Genomic DNA, 19915 nt, shown 5'->3' with positions numbered 1-19915 from the left:
CGTACATCAAACATTGTATAAAATTCGTCCGTGGAAGCCTATGTTAAAATTTGTCAATACGTTTATGCTAGTTACTAGAACGGAGAATTTCCACGAAATATGCTTGTAGTATAATTGCGTAATTAAAATGTAAATATGACAACTTCACGCAATTGCGTTGTCAGTTCACGCAACTTTCCAAAGATATAAATATAATTAATCTCTGACAACTTTATACTTATTACGATGTTTCTTTGTTACCTCTTCTAATTAAATACACAAAAAGACAAGTTTGGAATATTCTTATATATAAAATTCTCGCGTTACAATTTTAGTTCCCATACTCCTCCGAAACGACTTGACCGATTTTCATGAAATTTTGTGCGCATATTGAGTAGGTCTGAGAATCGACCAACACCTATTTTTAACCCCACGCGTACGGAGTCGCGGACGACAGCTAGTATTTTTTAATAAAGTCTACAAAAGACGGTAAAAATCTAATACAAATTTTATCGATGAAGATACGATTCTTGCAAATTTTCATGATAGTCCCCCCAATATTCTTGACTGTATTTCATAGCCCATATGAGAAGTAGTATCGTTAAAAATTGTGGAACTTTACGAATTTACTTGAGTTTACTTAATAATCAAATTAGTTCACTAATCGTTGGTTTCTGAGACAATAATTTCTGTAGTTGTTTTTGTGTTCTGTAAGATCAAATCAAATTTTATTTATGTTATTTCAAAGGTAATTTGTTGCATGTTGTTATACATGTGTTTCGGCAGTGGAAACTTACATTAACAACAATAAAATGACCTTGATTAACGTGTAATGACTTAACGGCTGTGTAAATATTCAATTTATAAAAGGAAGTCGGCAATATTTCAAGATGGATATCAAGATAAGTAATTTGTAATAATTTACTTATTACTTAAATTTAACAAAATATAAACCTTAAGCGACAATTAACTAATCAATTCAATTTCATACATAAAAAAAAATTATATGACTTCGAAGTAACTCAAATATACAACTTTGGGCTATTGGTCCTTTTTCTATATTAGTTTTCAAATTAGAATCTTCTAACCACTGGTTTCTGAGACTCGGTATAAAACATATCGTCATCCCTGTCATTAACTTTGAAGAAACAGAGATAACAATATGTTTTAAAAGATGTATTTAGTCGCAGAAACTCACTGTAACAGTCTATCATTATTTATAGTAGTTCCGTGTGAATGGACTAAGTAAGAAATATTTAAAAAACACTTAACGAGATCAATTTTAACTTTAATATATACGCACTCTAATTTTAATATAAAAATAACATTTAACTTACCAATCTTATTGGACTTTAATAAGAAATAATCAAACTAAAATGCCACACTTAAAAATTCTTAACACACCAACAAGTAATATTAATTTTACTAAATATTACTCTCTCAATTAATTTAATCTTGTAGAAAAATTGATTAAATTCACTTCAAGTTCACGTAAAAGTTTAAAATCACAAAAACTTCGAAACACTGCGCATGCGCACAACCAAACCCGTCTTCGAAGAATAAACGACTGTCACTTAAGAAAATATTCCAACCAATCAGCGCCTTCCATTCTCTTATGAGAAATATTAACCAAACAAATTAAAATGCTCTCACGATTTCATTTAAATAAAACACGCGCGATGCATTCTTATTTAATCGTGTAATATTTGTATTTATTTATTTTAATCTATAATCAAATCTATTGTATTAACTTAGAGGTTAAATTCAATTGAATTGAAACAAGGAATTGCGAAAGAAAATAAAGTTTATACTTCACAATGAGACGTGGTTTTGTTTAGCAATTTATACAATTGACTTTATTCAAAGTAATTAAAACCTTATTTCAATTGAATAAAGATGAAAGTTGCTTAAACAGTATAAAACCTGTCTTTGAAGAAATGTGACCTCGACAGGTATGCAAGTACATTTCGAGAACTTATGAAAAATGATTTCATTTATGACATCACTTGCTGTGGGTTTTGACTGCAGATACTTGTATCGACACATATTGTTATCCCTTACATTCACCTTCACGTAAGAGAGAGAAATGTTCATACAAGTTGCACGTCGAAATAATATTGAAATAAACACGTGGGAAGCTTGTTTAAAAGCTTACGAAGGCGGATGTAATTCTACGTTATTTGGTAACACTATGGGAAATGAAGGGACATTTGTATTTGAGAATTAGTTTATACTACCAAAGTGCTTTGGAAGGTACGCCAAGATTGTCATAATTGGTAAAAAATAATTTTAAAATATTTTATAATGTGTACATATTTATAAAATGGGAAACTAAACATAGTTTTTTTAATTCCGTTTGGTTGACAGCTAGTAGGCTATATTTATTAAAAAACATTTTTTTTAATTTCGCCCGAACCAAGTCTTGGGTAAAAGTAATAGATTATAATTTCATGTTATTTTAATTATTAGGTTTTTCTTAATAGTTAATAAAACTAAATATCGTCTTTTAAATGTTTATTTTCATATAAATCGTTATCAGTACAAATTTCATTTCAAGCCTCTGTCAAAACTTTTTTCTTTCTGCTTAAACTATTTGACTACACATCACTCGAAAATTAGTTAAATTAAGTAACTTTTTAATTTATTTTAATATATAAAAATATATATAATGCTTAATCCATTTATAAATACGATGTAAAGTCGAAACTGGATGAGCGAGAAACCTCTATAAGCGAGAGTCATTCCCCGATCCCTAACCACGAGCTTCATAAGCGAGAAACTCATATAAAACAGAAACCTTCATAAGCGAGAAACTCGTATAAAAGAGAAACCTTCATAAGCGAGAAACTCGTATAAAAGAGAAACCTTCATAAGCGAGAAACTCGTATAAAAGAGAAACCTTCATAAGCGAGAAACTCGTATAAAAGAGAAACCTTCATAAGCGAGAATAATATCACACTCCCTTGGACTCTCGCTTATCCAGTTTCGACTTTATGATAATAAATTTAAGTGCATTTTCCATCTTACTTGTACTTTTCTTACAGTCAAATTATTTAGAACTTTTATAATGATAAAGTTTTACTTTCTAATTCATTAACTCGTGTACTAAATATCCAGTAAACCTTGGGTAAGCGAGAGTCGAAGGGACGGCGAGATTATTCTCACTTAAAGGTCTCTTTCTAACATGAGTTTCTCGCTAGAGTAAGGGACAGCGAGATTATTCTAGCTTATAGAGGTTTCTCTCTAACCCGAGTTTCTCGCTTATAGAGGTCGTCCGGGAACGGACAATGACTCTCGCTTCTAGTAGTTTCTCGTTTTCGAGGTTCGGCTGTATTTTTTTTAAGAAATCCACATTTAAATATCTTACTAATAATTAAACTATAACTTATTTATGTCTTAATTGCATTCAGATCAAAATTAAAAATAATATCACACGATAAATTATTATAACTAAAACAAAAAAAAAACAATGAGATTGTTTAAAACAAAATAATCTTTAAATCAATTTTACAATAAATTACTTTGCATTAAAATAAAATAGTCTTTTTTTATAATACTTTTGTACTTTTCTTATATAAATTTAATAAGAAGTTAACTTAAAAATACATAATTAAAATCTAAATATTTAAATGTTTTCTATTCTGTTAAAAGTGTAAAATACTATAATTTTAAAGCCGACAGTCATCTAACCGTACAATTACACTGCAGTTACTCTAGTTATAATAAACTAGCGAACAACCGCGTTATTAGTACGAGAATAAAAAAAAAGAAAAAACATAACCCGTGTAACTCCTGCATACATGAGCTACCTTCCAGTGAAAGTACCATCCAAATAGATCTAGCCGTTCCGGAGATTATCCAGAACAAACGCAGACTTGCAGACTTGCACGCAGACAAAGATTTTAAAAATTAAAAAAAAAAAGTTAATTTGTTACAATTAACGTAATTTTATTGATACGAAATATGATTCTTTTTATATAATTATTAAATTATTGTCGTCTCTTTCATTTTCTTTGATAAAAAAGAGACGATATGTATAAAAGTGTAACTGCAGTGGAATTCTACTTTAATAAATACTAAGCTCAGGAATTTTGATATATAACGTGTGATGGAGCAAAATGTTACCTTTGCAATTATTTGCCTTAGTGAGGCAAATAACGCCTCGCCTCGACCAGATAAACGCAAATAACTGTTGCCTCAATCACATTAAAATTGCACTTGACTTATTGAGGCATACCAAAAATTGTGGTTTGAATGAGTTACATTAAACTTACGCTTGCTTCGTTGGGACATACGAAAAATAGTAGTTTTTTTTTATATCATAAGATGGCAAACGAGCGAGCGGCCACCTGAAATCGCTGAAATAGCGAAGTGACCGTTGCCCATAGATATATGCAATTGCATATGCGTTGCCTACCTTTAATTGACGGAGGAGAGGATGCACAGAAAGAAAATATTTTCCCTTTCCATGCATCCTCTCATCCGAAAAGTCCACTTCCACTTCCCATTCTTTCCTTATAAGAAAAAGAGTGGGAAGGGAAAGAGGACTAAATTAGGTCTCCGGGACGCACACTTGTCAGACTGTACTTGGAATTGCTTCCACTTGACGCGTGTCTTCTGTGTGGTCGTGGTATTTCACCGGTCGAGCCGAGACAATTCGTGTGAAGATGTTAAAGCGGGCTCTACCACTGTTAAAGTTGCCTGAATGAGTCACACATAAGACATTTGCCTCATTAAGGCAAGCATTTATTTCACCAATCTTTGTTCTCTAAATCATATATTTTGCCTCAATTGGATATAAATCAGACCTTTATAAATGGAATGGCTAAAAGACGTAGTATTTAGTGCCTGTTTCATTTTCTCCATTTTAACGCTGATGATAGCGATATGTTCATGTGTTAGAACTAATAATATAGATAGAATTAACTATAACATTCAAAGTTGTCATTTTTTTATAAGAGCAGAGGACAAACGGCAGGAACACGGAGGTGATCAACAACACTCATGGATATCAACACCAGAGGAACTGCAGATACATTGCCTTTAAGGAAATCGCTCGCTTCTTGAAGGAACCTAAGTGATATTGTTTATCATTATCTCTAAGTGGTATAAGATAACATCTGTGTATCAGCGCGGCACAGACCACGCGTTGCGCACACGCAGCCAGTCCACACCGCGGAAGTATGGATGCTGTTTGATCTCATCTATACCGGCGGGACCACCCCCCAGACGCTGAGAGGGGTCCGCTGTCAGTAACTGCACAAATACAATAAATATTTTATACATACATTGAGGATATTGGACAATGTAAATCTTACTAATATAATAAATGCGATGTTTAGATGGTTGTATGTTTGTTTGAGTTTTCAGGACGGCTGCATAGAACTCTATGTAATTTGTCATAGATGTAGAGCATATTAAATTATACTAAACTGATATATAAACACGGCTAAACACTCAGCTAAGCGACGGGCCGCGTCCGCAAATTAATACCAGTCCCACTCATCCTGATAAAGAGGACCCCGATGGGCTCGAAACTAGTCGGTGCCGTCAACGGACATATATACGTGAGTGTTTATCCATTTTTATATCAGTTTATGTACAACATAATTTGGAAGAAAATATAGACTATTCGTTATTTTTTTTTTAAATCCGCGCAGAAGAAGTCGCGGTTGACAGCTAGTATTATATAAAGTGACAGTGTTCAAGATTTGCAAGAAAATATTCAACAGTGAATGTGATGGAGAAGAAGATGGAGGTGCGAAGTTGTATAGAGATGTGCGGAGGTGTGGAGGTGTGTGTGGAGGTGTGGAGGTGTGTGGAGGTGTGGAGGTGTGTGTGGAGGTGTGTGGAGGTGTGGAGGTGCAGACCTGTGTGAGCAACGAGCGCGCCTCCAGCGGCAAGGTGTCGGGCAGCTGCAGCAGAGTGTGCGAGGTGAACACCGACCTGTGGTACTGCCACAGCGGCTGACAACACGTACATACATCTTACTAATATTATAAATCACAATGTATGGATGGATGTTTGTTAGAAGGTATCTCCAGAACAGCTGCATAAATTTGCTGAAATTTGTCATAAATGTAGAACATAGTCTGGCAGAACACAGGTTACTTATGTTTTTTTTTAATTCCGCGCAGACGAAGTCGCAGGTAAAAGTTAGTTATATTTTTGCACATAATTCGTCAGTCGCCCAGTAGAAAACAAATTCATATAGGGCTGATTCTGAGTTATAAAAGTATTTTACCATTGGGCCAATTGATCGGTCCAACGGTAAACACAAGTCCAATTGCCAAACATTTACTCACCACTCCACAAATAAGTTCATACAATATAGCTCCATAGGTCCAATAGTCACACACCCCCTCCCTGCCTCCCCTCCCCTGTCTGTCAGAGTCAGGGTCGAGGAACACGTCAGAGTAAAGTTCAGGCGCCACGTACATGTTGACATCTCTCGTCTTGCACACGGACATCTCCACGCCGGGGTAATGTATGAAGTATGTCAGAATTATTTGACCCCTCTCGCCTAACAGAATGTTACGCGGGTTGAGGTCACTGTAAAATGGTTTTTTATATTTTAATTTTGTTATTAATATAGGATAAATCGAAATATAAGTGTTTTTTTTATTACTACAAATTGAAGAATATTAAAAATTGATGTTTTTAAACATAAAAAAATTAAAAATCGGAGCACCAGGAGCTGAGTTACTACGGTAACATACATAAAAAAAACATACGGAGGAATTGATAACCTCCTTCTTTTTAAAGTCGGCTAAAATTTACCACAAATTTTTTTTTCTTTGAAAATTACTAAATGCTGAAGTTGAATACTTTATCGTTTTAAACAATTGTATGTATGTATGTATGTATGTATGTATGTATGTACTCACAGACAGACGACGCCGCAGTTGTGCAGCGCCTCTATAGCGACCAACAACTGCGCCGCCCAACAACAGATGGCGCTCGCCGGCATCGCCTGACAACACCCACATCAACACATACATATTTTACTACTAATTTACCTTTTAATCAATTTTTTTAATATTTTTTTATGTGTATGCTATGTTTTGCAAGCGGGAAACCTATAAGCGAGTTGGCAGGTCTCTACGGACGACCTCCATGAGCGAGAAACTCGGATTAGAAACCTTCTAGAACTTTTGGACTCTCGCTTATTCACAAATAAATTGACAAAAATTTTTTTCAACTTTCAACTTGTGTCAAAAATGTTGCCAAAAATTTTTTTGACAAATTTTGGCTAAATTTTTTTTTCTCTGACTGACTTAAAAGACTCAAAGACTTAGATAGAGAGAGAGTGAGAGTTTTTCCAACTAAACGGTTTTATTTATAATCAGAACAGCTTTTTTATTGAAAAAAAATCTTTTTTTGTTTTTTATAATTAGTTACTCGTATAATGAAACTTACCCTGTTTATTAAAGTTGTCTGAACATCATTTATCTTTGCATCATTTCCTTCCATTTCTCTGACATCTTGAATATTCTCATCTCTAACTTCGGTCAACACTTTGTCCACATTTTGCAACAATTTCTGTGAATTTCTAACCAATTCATTAACAGACAAATCATTATTATCATTATTTTCATTAATATCTTGTTTCATTGAATCATTTTTGTTATTATCATTAATTTCATTTCTTTTCATAGGTTCTGTGAACACATTTTCTAAATTAACTTGTCTATTCGGTGTATTTGGTATTGATTTGTATTCTTTTATATAATCAAATAATTTTTTCCCCGGTGCATATGTTAATATAAGAAATATAAGATTGTTCGTCTGTATGTACGCGTGCAGCGGCACCATGTACGGTATGAGGGTAGGCAGGATCGGTTGTCGCGTCTCGTTTGTACGCTGCAAGAAATATTCATCGAATTCCGTCAAATTGTGGGGAATTTTTCTTATAACCTGAAAATTAAATTAAAAAATTTTAATTTTTACATTAATTATAAAGAAGGAAGATTAACATAGAAAAATTTATTACATAGTTTCTGTGTTTTTTTTCTTTTATCCTGTGTACAATATGTACAGTCAGCCGCATATATATGTACCTACATTAACAAAGCTTCAGAAACTTATATACCTTGGGTTTCAAATGTATGCACACATTTGTCCGTATGTTTCTCACAATGAGTACATATTATTAAAAAATAAGTGTATACATATATTTAAAACAAAATACCTATCCAAGTCTCGAAAGTTTTGTAAATATTTATGCAGCTGACTGTACCAAATTATTTACTAATGTTATAAATGTTGTAAGGTTTCAAATAAAAATATTTAAGAAACAAAATAAAAACTGTTAAAAAAAAAACATAATTTTGGTAAATTTTTAACCCAGAGTATTGTTAGAGAGAAAATTCGAAAATGTGTCAGTGTATTAACCCAACTACCTTACTAAAATGTCGACGTTTTTGTCCCTTTACTTTTCATTCTACCACTTGACTTTGTAACGAAAACACGTCATTCGCGACAAAGGATTCTAATTAATACAGTCCAAAAGTATTCACCTTCATAGCATAACAAGTTTGCAGTTGTTTGTGTAATACGAGCATGACATTGGGTCCGAGCACGGCCAGCACGCGGTACTGCGCGAGCTCGTCCGCGTCACCGCTCAGCATGCTCAGCGGGGGCGGGCACAGAGCCTCGCACACATTGCCTACATCCTACACAATGTATACATACAAGTATTTTAAATGGTCGACAACACCAACAATATCTATTACATAGTAAACTTCGTCGTCGAGCGTCGGTGGCTCAGGGGTTAAGCACTTGACTTGCAATCTGCAGTTCCTGGGTTCGAATCCCGACGTATACCAATGTGTTTTTCGTTTTACATATGTACATTTATCCTATATTGTTACGGTGAAGGAAAACATCGTAATGCTGCACATATCTGAGAAAGTCAAAGATATGTGTGAAGTCATGCACTGGGCCAGCATTGACTATGACTTAGTCATCTCTTAGTTAAGGTAGGCTCAGAGCTCCTCAGTGGGGACGTATAGTGAGTCGGTGCCGACACCGGAAGAACATAAGTTAGTGTCTTAGCCATCTTACTAATAAAAATGTTTAAATGTTTGTTTGAAGTTATCTTCAGAAAATTTGTCATACATAAAGACCATAGTCTGGAAGAACACATAGACTACTTATTACATTAGTTTTTAATTCTCCGTGGACGGAGTCGCGGGTAACACCTAGTAGATTTTACATCAATACTTTTAAAACTATACTCACATTATCTTCAGTATGTATGAGATGATTGTTGTAAATGGTCTCCGCATAGTTCAAATATTTGTTGATCTTTTCCTTGATTAGTGCTCGTCTCTGAGTGTCACAGTCCACTGAAATACAACAACGAAAAGATAATTTAAACTAATATTAGTCATATTAAGATTATCTCTGCAATAATGAAAAGAACAAAGACAAAAAAAAATTATATGAATCACAATTTTATCTTTAAAAAAAAAACACCAAATCATCTCAAAGTAATTTTCCATTTTTCTTTTCAATAAATAATTCTCCTTTATATTAATTTTAGTTTAAACAAAGTTAAAATAAATCCATAACAATACACAAAATATAGCAAACCAAAAGAATCGAATCAATTTTTGATTTTTTTTTCATCTAATATTGTTTATTCCCTTACTATTATTTTTTATATCATAAGGTGGCAAACGAGCAAGCGGTCACTTGAAATCGCTAAAGTGACATACCGTTGCCCATAGACATACGTAATTGCATACCTTTAATCGACGGAGGAGAGGATGCACAAAAAAGAAAATATCTTCCCTTTCCATGCATCCTCTCATCCGGAAAGTCCACTTTCACTTCCCATCCTTTCCTTATAAGAAAAAGAGTGTGAAGGGAAAGAGGACTAAATTAGACCTCCGGGACGCACACTCATCAGACTGTACTTGGAATTGCTTCCACTTGAGGCGTGTCTTCTGTATGGTCGTGGTATTTCACTGAGCGAGCCGGGACAATTCGTGCGAACATGTTAAAGCGGGCTCTACCACTTTTGAACTAACAAAATACTTGACAAAAATAAAATAGCATCTACAAATTGTGGGTTTCTAAAAACAAAACCCCAATTTAAAACATATTGTTTTGTTTTATCAAAAATGATAATTCTGACAATACTTATACAAAGATTTTGGTCTCGGAAACTTAAAGCTAGCATTCAAAAAATTATTAATTCTATCTACATACCTTCATTAGTATTTCTATTAACATCATTCATATATGAACATAAATAAATAAAATCCATTTGACGTGTACACTTTTACTGACCAGAGAATCAGATAGTAAATTATTATCATTTGTTATTACACTAAATAGTTAGAACTGATATCTTATCTGTAGTTGTAAGAAATTGTAAAATCGCATGTGCGTAATGTTTATCAATATATTTCAATCCAACGTTGAAATGAAGTTAACAATATGACATTCTATAAACGGTTATTTTGTTTGACATATCAAATTCATCACCATCATCATCAGTTCACTATATGTCCCCACCGAGGGGCTCGGAGCCTACCCTAAGTTAAGGATAATTAGGCCATAGTCAACCACGCTGGGCAAGTGCGGGTTGACTTCACACATATCTTTGAATTTCTTCTCAGATATGTGCAGCACCACAATGTTTTCCATCACCGTAAAAACGTCGGATAACATTTCAAATTATTATGTAAAAATTTGTATGATAGAGTTATCTTATTAATATTATAAAAGCGAAAGTTTAGATGGATGTTGGTATGTCTGTAACGTTTCAATGGATCTTGATGAAATTTGTCATAGATGTAGAACATAGTCTGGTAAAAAACATCGGGAACACACATCTATTACTGTTTTTTTTTACTTTCGCGCAGACAGAATCGCAAGCGACAATTATTCCTACGTAGTAAGAACCTATTCCTGCAAAAATAGTGGGCGACGATAACTGTTTTATTATAAATATTTTGGAATTTATTACTTTTAAATAAAAATGAAATATAAGAGTTCGTATGTTATCAAATAAAATAAATTAAAAAAACTTACATCTTACACCAATAAGCATCTTTTCAATACCCGCGCGGTAGCAATGAAAAGCGCGGCGGTATTGACCACTATCTTCAGACCTGGCACCTAGAGATAGCAAATACCCCGCCTCAAACACGTAACTATCTTCCGTCTCCTTCACGCGCACTTCACTAGACAAAGACGATACACCTTCGTATATCTCCGTTTCTTTCCCACGCACATCACTAGACAGAGAAGAAACACCTTCGTATATTTCTGTCTCTTTCCCACGCACTTCACTGGACACAGACGAAACATCTTCATATATCTCTGTCTCTTTTCCACGCACTCCACTAGAGGGAGACGCAACACCATCAATCTCAGTGTCCATTCCACGAGACGTCACACTCATGTCATCGTTATTCGTATCGTACAAGGGACTTTCGAATACATAACTATTCTCCATCTCTTTCACACGTATCGGAGAATCGCTCGCAATGGAAACAGTTTCAGTACCCATAGTATGATAATCATCAAATTTCGATGCATTTGAAGTTGAAGGGGCATCAAAATTAATTAAATCCGGTAAAACATTCTTTGTTTTAACACTAGGTTTTGTCTTTTCTATTGTTATTTTGTTTAATTCATCGTAGAAATCACTGTTGATGCTTTCTATAGAATTAATAGATTCAAAACTGTCTGTCCGTGTGTTTCTGGGTGACTGACGCAGTTCTACATCTGCTGCTTCATATATTGGTATTTGTGATATGTCTAAATTGTTGACAGACCCATTGTTTTCTTGTGGTGTTCTTGCTAAAAATGTAAATTATTATAAAATTTAAGTTTTTGTTTAAAAAATTAAAACTACACTTGAATCAGTTTGGTTCTTGTAAAAAAATTGTAAGACAATTAGAAACATGTTTCTCATAATTTCAGAAACATGTTTCTAATCAACTTTGCACTCACCACTATTAGGGCTGCGGGACTCATCATCAGATGTCTGGTACTCCAGCGGTGGTGTCTCCTCTATGGGCAAGTGGAGAGATGATCTGATAGCGTTAATCACACCACCCTGGGGTACTGGCTCTGGGTACCCCGTCTGAAAACAATTATTAATAATTAAAAATAATTATGTCGGTTAAAGTTGACTAATATCATAAGAATATTACAATACTAAGTACAAAAGTACCGAGACAAATTGTAAATATAGCATTTGCCCGTTTGAAATTAAATAATTTATTTTTTATATCATAAGATGGCAAACGAACCAGCGTCTACTTAAAATCGCTGAAATAGCGAAGTGACCGTTGCCCATAGACATACGCAATTGCATATGCGTTGCCTACCTTTAATCGACGGAGGAGAAGATGCACAGAAAGAAAATATTTTCCTTTCCCATGCATCCTCTCATCCCGAAAGTCCACTTCGCTTTCCCATTCTTTCCTTATTAAAAAAGAAAGGGGTGGGAAGGGAAAGAGAACTAAATTAGGCCTCCGGGACACACACTCATCAGACGAAACGCAGAACTGCTTCCACTTCACGCCTGTCTTCTGTGTGGTCGTGGTATTTCACCGGGTGAGCCTGGCCAATTTGTGCGAAGATGTTAAAGCGGGCTCTACCACTGTTAAGTGGTAAAATCTAATAATAAATATAGTCTATGTTATCCGGGGATTGTGTAGCTTCCCAACAGTGAAAGAATTTTTCTAATCAGTTCCATAGTTTCCGAGCATATTCAATGCAAATAATCAAATCATTCCTCTTTACAATATTAGTATGGATAATATAACACTTACTTGAAGGAAATTGACAAAAACAGTACTAGTGAACAGTAATCTATGTTCTGCAATAAATTCAAGCAAGATTTTTATTGATTTTCCTCTCTCTTCTATAACCTGAAAATATAAATAATTCTTATAAATGTTGTATTCTTAGATTGTTTAAATATTAATAAAATTAAAAAAAATTCATTAAAAAAACATTTTAGTTTACCTCAGACTGAAATCTCTTAAAGTAATTATTCTTCGGTAGTACAGGGAATGTTCCTCGTAGATGTAATCCGGAATGCAAAGCTTTCATGCTGCTATGTAGTGCTTGGACATCACTGTATCGTTTCCATACTGACACTACTGTTACTGCTTCCGGAGATTCCAGTGGGAATAACTTCAAAGGAATTAGTCAATATTTCATTGAAGTTTAAATATTAATATTAACAAGTATTGTGCAATTGACAATAATTACACAATTGAATATTTTGGTTGTAAATTATTTCGTCGCTATTTAGAATCTAAAAGATTGCCTACAGGTTTATAATCAACTAACTTTTGTTACTATTTTGAATTAAAACAATGAGAAGAAAAATATGATTGGTATTTTAATGGGATATATACACAAATAACTAGAAATTTATGGATGAATAAGTACTATACAATAGTAACTCACGACAGAAGTAATTTTGTAAATTGTAAATCCATTTTTATGTTTTGCAGTTTCATCAACGGTGAACCGGCGAACCCACTTATCTTTAGTTGACATATTGAAAAGAATTACGCGTTTATGCGCATTTAAAGTCTATGTGTTACTTTAAGCACAGTGAATTTAATTTGATGAAATTAATTTTTTTTAAAGATTTTCATGGATATAAGGAAAATGTTTATACACAATCACAAAATCAGCGAAGCGAAGAAACATTTTCTGACGTGCCAATATCAGTGTTGCCATAACCAAAATTTCGAGTTAATTAAAAACATTAAATAAATATTTTTAATAAACATTTTTTATGCAAATTATGTTAAAAAAAATTCAGTGGATCTTCCAGATTTCTGAGAAGAAAATTATAAATTATCTAAAATATAAAACAATGTTTTAGTCTACCGAACACTAGGTGTCGCTGTAAGTGAGATTATTATCAAAAAGAAAAGGTAAAAAAAAGTTAGAACTTATATGAAACTTTAACTTATTTATTTTTAACTGAATTCTGCGTATAATTGTTTCAAATGAATTTCTTTATTTTAAAACTTAAAATCGTAATAAGTTTAGCACAAAATGCAAGTAGAATGCTTTGTATTTTTAAGTTCATTACTTATCCCCACCACGGCCACAATTCGAAATGGCGCGAGCGCGAGCGAGTGATCGCTAGTCTCGTGTTTCCCCTCGTCTCGAATAACGTTCGTTCGTCGTTCAGTGTCATATACTTGTCCTCGTGTTGTTTAAAATACTTTTACTTCGTGACATGTTTTAAATTCCCTCAAACGAGTGCTTCAATATAAAGTTCACAACAAAAAATGTGTTATACCAAAGTTTTTTGAACAAGTAACGTCAAACTAAACGACAATATGGGTTCGAAAATTGAATACGTTGATTCGTCACACTTATACGCTACAAACTACGTCCGTAATTCGAAAGCTATAGGTGTGCTTTGGGCTATATTCACAATTTGCTATGCAATTATAAGCGTTGTTGCTTTTGTGACACCAGAATGGATTGGCGATTTAGAAACAGAGTATCCGAGGAAATTTGGTCTGTGGCAGATTTGCAGAGCCGACGAGGCCGTAGAAGATTGCAAAGGGAGATTGGATGATTTCTTCTCGATAAATGGATTGGTGTTCAAGATTGCGACTGTGTTGGTTGGGTTAGCGGTCGCCTTGGCACTGTTTACTATATGCGCGATGTTATTATTCTTCTTCTGCCAATCGACAACCGTCTTCCACATCTGCGGATGGCTACAACTGTTATCTGGTGAGTATTTTCACGACTTATAAAGTTTACAAACAATTAAAAACGTATTACACCTAACAAAAATCCCATAACAATTTAATATTATCTGATAAAATGCTTATTGTATTTTACAGTGAAAGTTGGATTCGCATTTTTATGTATTTTTGACCTTGTTTTGTTTTAAATGAATCTTTGTTTAACTATATACTGTCTATAATTGTAATGGTCTAGGTCTGTATAATTTTTTTTCTCCAAACACAATTTGCGGCTAATGTCCTAACGGTCAGACGTTCAAATTCAAACCACCTTTGTTTTTTTCTTAAGCATACGGCTGATATATAATTCTGCCACAAAATTTTATTCATTTTATAACTACGTAAATACTTTTTATAACTTAAAAGAACATTAGTATAATGGTAATTAGGACATATTTATTTTATAAGTTATTGATGAGGTCACAAAATAATTTACTTCTTAGTCATCATGCAAATATCAAATGTTATACCAGAAAGCTTGCAGTTGCAGTTTTTGGTCACACAAGTACTGTGAGATTTTACTGTACGTAATGTAAACATACACATACATTCAAATAACTTTTAACAGTGTGTCTGTGTTGGTGTCACCGACAAAACGTGTATTCCGGCAGACTGTAATCCGACCCGGCATCGTAAAAAATCAAAATATTTAATATCGAACTGTGTTATTCTATGCAGGTAATAAAGTGCCGTGGATCGAAAATTAATATGTAATAAGAAATTCTGAATTGTAACACGCAACGCCATTAGATCAATATTTAATTTTTGCGTTTTTCGATTTGCCTAGGCAAATTACAAACGGGCGGTGTCCACGATTTGCCGGTTACATTGCCAGATGCATGTGTTTAACATCCGGCTCGATGGCAGGTGTGGCTCACAGCGCTGGATTCCTTGCACCTATTTAAAAAAAACAACTTGTCAGTTCGCTTTAACCGGGAAACGGAAATTAGAGTGAAACGTTAAATAGTAAACCATTTTCACTTTTAATCAAAATGGAATGTGAATGTGACGTAAAATAAAGTTTTGTAATCACAGATTGTTTGGATAAATTAATAGCAGTTTAAAAAATAATATATTAGATGTAAGGCTTTATTTTTGTGTAATGACCTATAGATCGACAAGGATATGTTTCGGTAGGCATTAGTCAAACTAAATTATGACAGCAAACTAGCTCCCGATTGTCAACGTCAAATAGGAGTCACAAATTTTCGTACTGTAACTGTCATATTTTTTATACTTTTATGGCATTTTCTGTCTAAGTAGGTTTTATATATTATCTGACAAAAGCAAATGCGATAGCAGCGCCTCCCTCACCGGTACAGATATCCTTGTTTACCTTCACATTCACATGATTGAGTGGAATGATTAATGAATGATTTTGTAACTTGTGTACACTCCTTTAAACACATCGAATAAATGTTTAAGGAAAGTAAGATTTAGCTTTGAGATTCTGTGTCGAAATGATGGCTACGCCTTGACTGCAAAACTCGTTTACCGGACGATAACATTTTAAAGAAAAGTTATTTAGTAACACCTAGTTGAAAGCTTTAAAAAATGTTAAAGATATTTTATATTCAAAGGTTTTTATATTACAGACGCTATATAAGCCTTCAATGATCCAACACAATAAGTGTGTCGACCTTTAATTACATTAAAGTAACACGTCCTCAAGTACAGATCTGGTGACTTTATTCTTCCGGGCTTTTTATTATTATATTTTTATTATTATCTTATTTTTATATCAGGGTGGCTATTTTTAGGTTATGCAACTTAAACTACATTTTTCGTATTAAGTCGAAAAGTACGGCTTCGCGGCTCGCCATCAGTCTCGTTCCGTCTTCCAAAAGGGCAAAAAGTGGATCGCGAAAGTGCGTTTGGGCACGCTAATTGGAGGTTCGCGGTCTCTGCCTATGCCTCTGGGTTACTGGTTTGAGTTGTATTTATTAAGTCGGAAAAACTTTTACGAAAAAATTCTCATTTTAATTGTTGTTTGGGCGAAGGAAGTGGCGGATTGATTTCCCTCCATTTCCTTTTGCATCACATGTTTTCATTTATCACGCACGAGTAACGCCCGGTGTAAACACAAGCTGTACACTGACGCAAGCACCGCTATCCGGCCAGCGAAACATCAAATAACTGTCTATGCCACATGCAGACCTGGATAACTGTTGACACCGCACATGGCACAAAGCAGCCAAGGTATGCCATGCCACACAAACAATCCATATATATCTCGTTTTAATCCAACGCCAAAATTAAGTAAACAGAAGAAAGTCAAATTCCATTCATGGCGACCATTACGCTATTTCATTCGAAGTGAACGTTGCTCACATATCTGAATTTGCTAATGCTTTAGCTACCTATGACTGAGAACGCGCAGAGACAACATTTTTACTCTTCCGATGGGTCCTCTTCAAACTAATTCACTTCTCATAAGAAAAAACCGAAAAGGGGAAGAGTAATAAAATAAGTTCTCTGGCACGCGTTATCAAACTATACGCTGAATTACTTCCACTTGACGCCTGTCTTATGTGGGTTTTTATTATTTAAATTAGCGATAAAATGCTAATTAAAGTATAAAGAACAATTGTAAACAATAATAATACTGTAGTCATCAAAAAATAGTATGAACAATAAGTAGGACAACACCGTACGGTTCCACTGTGGAAATAAGTGCTCGTAAACATATCCTCTTTTATCATGTATTGTGTAAAAACACAGAGTTAACAACATTTTTAAAGCGTATTACGGCAATGAAATACCACTGTTATAGAAAGCTACGAACTGCTTCACTAATTAGCATATCAAATATAATTGATACTGGCAGCAATGAACAATACCCCTTATTCTTAAAAAAAAACTAAAATAACCTCTTTTTAGTGCCATTATGAAAAAAATATATAAATAAAATATTTTATCAATATAAACAAGTAATGAATAAATTGTTTTGTACAATTACGTATGTTTGAAACTTATTAGAAAAAATCTAGACTAATTTATCTTCTTACTTACTAATAATAAAAATGTGTTTGGATGGATGGATGTTTGAAGGTATCTCCGGAACGGCTCAACGGATCTTGATGTAATTTTGCACAGATGTAGAACATAGTCTGGTAAAAAACATAGGAAACACACAATTATTAAGTTTTTTCTTCGCGCGGACAGAATCGCGGGCTACAATTATTCCTAAGTAGTAAGAACCTATTCCTGCAACAACAGTTCTAACGTCATATCCATTTCAAACTGTCGTATTTTCAGTAAAATTATGTTTTATTATAAAAAAGTAAAAGTTCATAAAAGACGTAAAGTTTTATATTGTTCGTATCACGGAAGACCAGAGACAACTTTCAAACTATTAAAATAAATCGTCGTTTCTTGTGGACATAATTTTGTCATTTAAACGGTCGTCCGCCGGTCACTCACTTCTATATATGTAACAATACATAAACTTTCTACTCTGTTACACTATTATATATATTACGACTTTTCCACCCGACTATGTTCATTTCATCGGAAGCGCATTTGTTGGAGCGTCGGTGGCTCAGTGGTCAAGCACTTGACTTGCAATCTGCAGGTCCTGGGTTCGAATCCCGCCATGTACCAATGTGTTTTTCGATTTCCGATTTACATATGTACATTTATCCGACGTTCTTACGGTGAAGGAAAACATCGTGATGCAACCTGCACATATCTGAGAAGAAATTCAAAGGCATGTGTGAAGTCAACCAACCCGCATTTGGCCAGCGTGGTTGACTATGGCCTAATCATCCTAAGTTAGGATAGGCTCCGAGCCCCTCGGTGGGGACGTATAGTGAGCTGATGATGATGATGTTCATTTTGCTAGCGACTGTCCGCGCGGTATTAAAAATTTAGTAACCTATGTATTCTACCAGATGTTATACATTAATGCGTAATACATTAAGCGGCAATAGCCTAATGGTTATAGATACAGATTTCCGATCACGTGGTCGGGGGTTCGAATCCCGTCATTCGACTATTGTACACCATATCCTATCACAAGCCTAGGTTAGCTTAGGTGCAATGATAAAAGAAATATTAGTAAATTTACAAACCGTTCTTTACATCCATCCAGGTAAAATTTCAAATCTTACTAATATTATAAATGCGAATGTTTAGTTGCGTTTAGTTTGAAGGTATCTCCAGAACGGCTGAATGGATCTCAATGAAATTTGGCGTACATATAAAACATAGCCTGGAGGAACACATAGACTACTAATTAAGTTATTTTTTATTCCTCGCGGACGGAGTCGCGGGCGACAGCAGAATTGTAATATTAGCTAGATATATACACAGAGCCATTGGGCGTCGGTGGCTCAGGGCATTTGACTTGCAATCTGCAAGTTCTGGGTTCAAATCTCGATTAACGATTTACATATGTACATTTATCCGACGTTCTTACGGTGAAGGAAAACATCGTGATGCAACCTGCACATATCTGAGAAGAAATTCAAAGATATGTGTGAAGTCAACCAACCAACCAGCGTTTGTGACCCAGCACGGGGCGAATCCGTGCTACACATACTCACGGAGTGCCCAGTATTTGCAGCGCAAAGAGTAGATTTGGAAATTAGATTAAAAGAGAAAGTAGTAGAGGAAAATTTGAAAAACTTAATTAGTAGTAAAAACAAGCGCGGGCACTTCGTTGAGTACTGCAGGTCCTTGGCCAAAATCGTTATAAATAGGAATAAGACTTGAATGAACTGTGATATATGTATTATTTATTTTTAAAATTTTAATTTGGTTTTAATTGTATATAATTTGTGTTTTTAACTTTTAAATTTATTTTATATTTTAACTTGTTTTTAATTGTATATAATTCGTGTTCTTTTTAAATTGTAAATTTACTTGATATTTTATTTAATTTTTTTTTTTTAACCTGGATTTTATTTGTACATATATTATTGGAATTTTATTTAGATCTTATTCGTATTTACATTTAGTCTTAATTTGTATTATAAATTGAATTTTTAATATGCATTATTTGGAATTTAAATTGAATTTGTATTTTATCATGTACTTTTTTAATTTGTATTTTAATTTGTATTTTTAAATTGTAATTTTAAATTGTTTTAATTAGTAATTTATTTCAATGAAAAATGTAAATAGCGTAAGAAAAAATCGAAAACTAACATTCTGAAAAACTTATTTAAATAAAGACA

At 33.9% G+C, this 19915-nt stretch overlaps 2 protein-coding genes across 2 annotated transcripts in view; one reads left to right on the top strand and one right to left on the bottom strand.

Moving 5' to 3' along the window:
* Window positions 1-4648: 4648 nt before the first annotated feature.
* LOC106116681 (uncharacterized) lies at window positions 4649-13662 on the bottom strand. The gene is made up of 12 exons (XM_013310589.1): window positions 13426-13662; window positions 12976-13146; window positions 12780-12878; window positions 11953-12085; window positions 11026-11799; window positions 9223-9329; window positions 8499-8654; window positions 7399-7896; window positions 6867-6952; window positions 6285-6531; window positions 5850-5945; window positions 4649-5235 (listed from the first exon to the last, which is right to left on the bottom strand). The coding sequence occupies exons 1-12, from the start codon at window positions 13516-13518 to the stop codon at window positions 5107-5109; spliced, it is 2589 nt and encodes an 862-aa protein (XP_013166043.1). The 5' UTR covers window positions 13519-13662; the 3' UTR covers window positions 4649-5106.
* A 511-nt stretch (window positions 13663-14173) lies between these two features.
* The window catches only part of Tmhs (Tetraspan membrane protein in hair cell stereocilia), a 19079-nt gene continuing 13337 nt past the window's right edge, over window positions 14174-19915 (top strand). Inside the window, 1 exon segment of the mRNA NM_001312545.1 lies at window positions 14174-14721. Coding sequence (NP_001299474.1) covers window positions 14319-14721 — 403 coding nt within the window. The 5' untranslated portion in view covers window positions 14174-14318.

This window comes from Papilio xuthus, unplaced genomic scaffold (genome assembly GCF_000836235.2).
Source record: "Papilio xuthus unplaced genomic scaffold, Pxut_1.1 DF829660.1, whole genome shotgun sequence".
Taxonomy (NCBI): domain Eukaryota; kingdom Metazoa; phylum Arthropoda; class Insecta; order Lepidoptera; family Papilionidae; genus Papilio; species Papilio xuthus.
The sequence above is the reverse complement of the archived record's forward strand: the minus strand, read 5'-3'. Positions and strand labels throughout refer to the sequence as shown.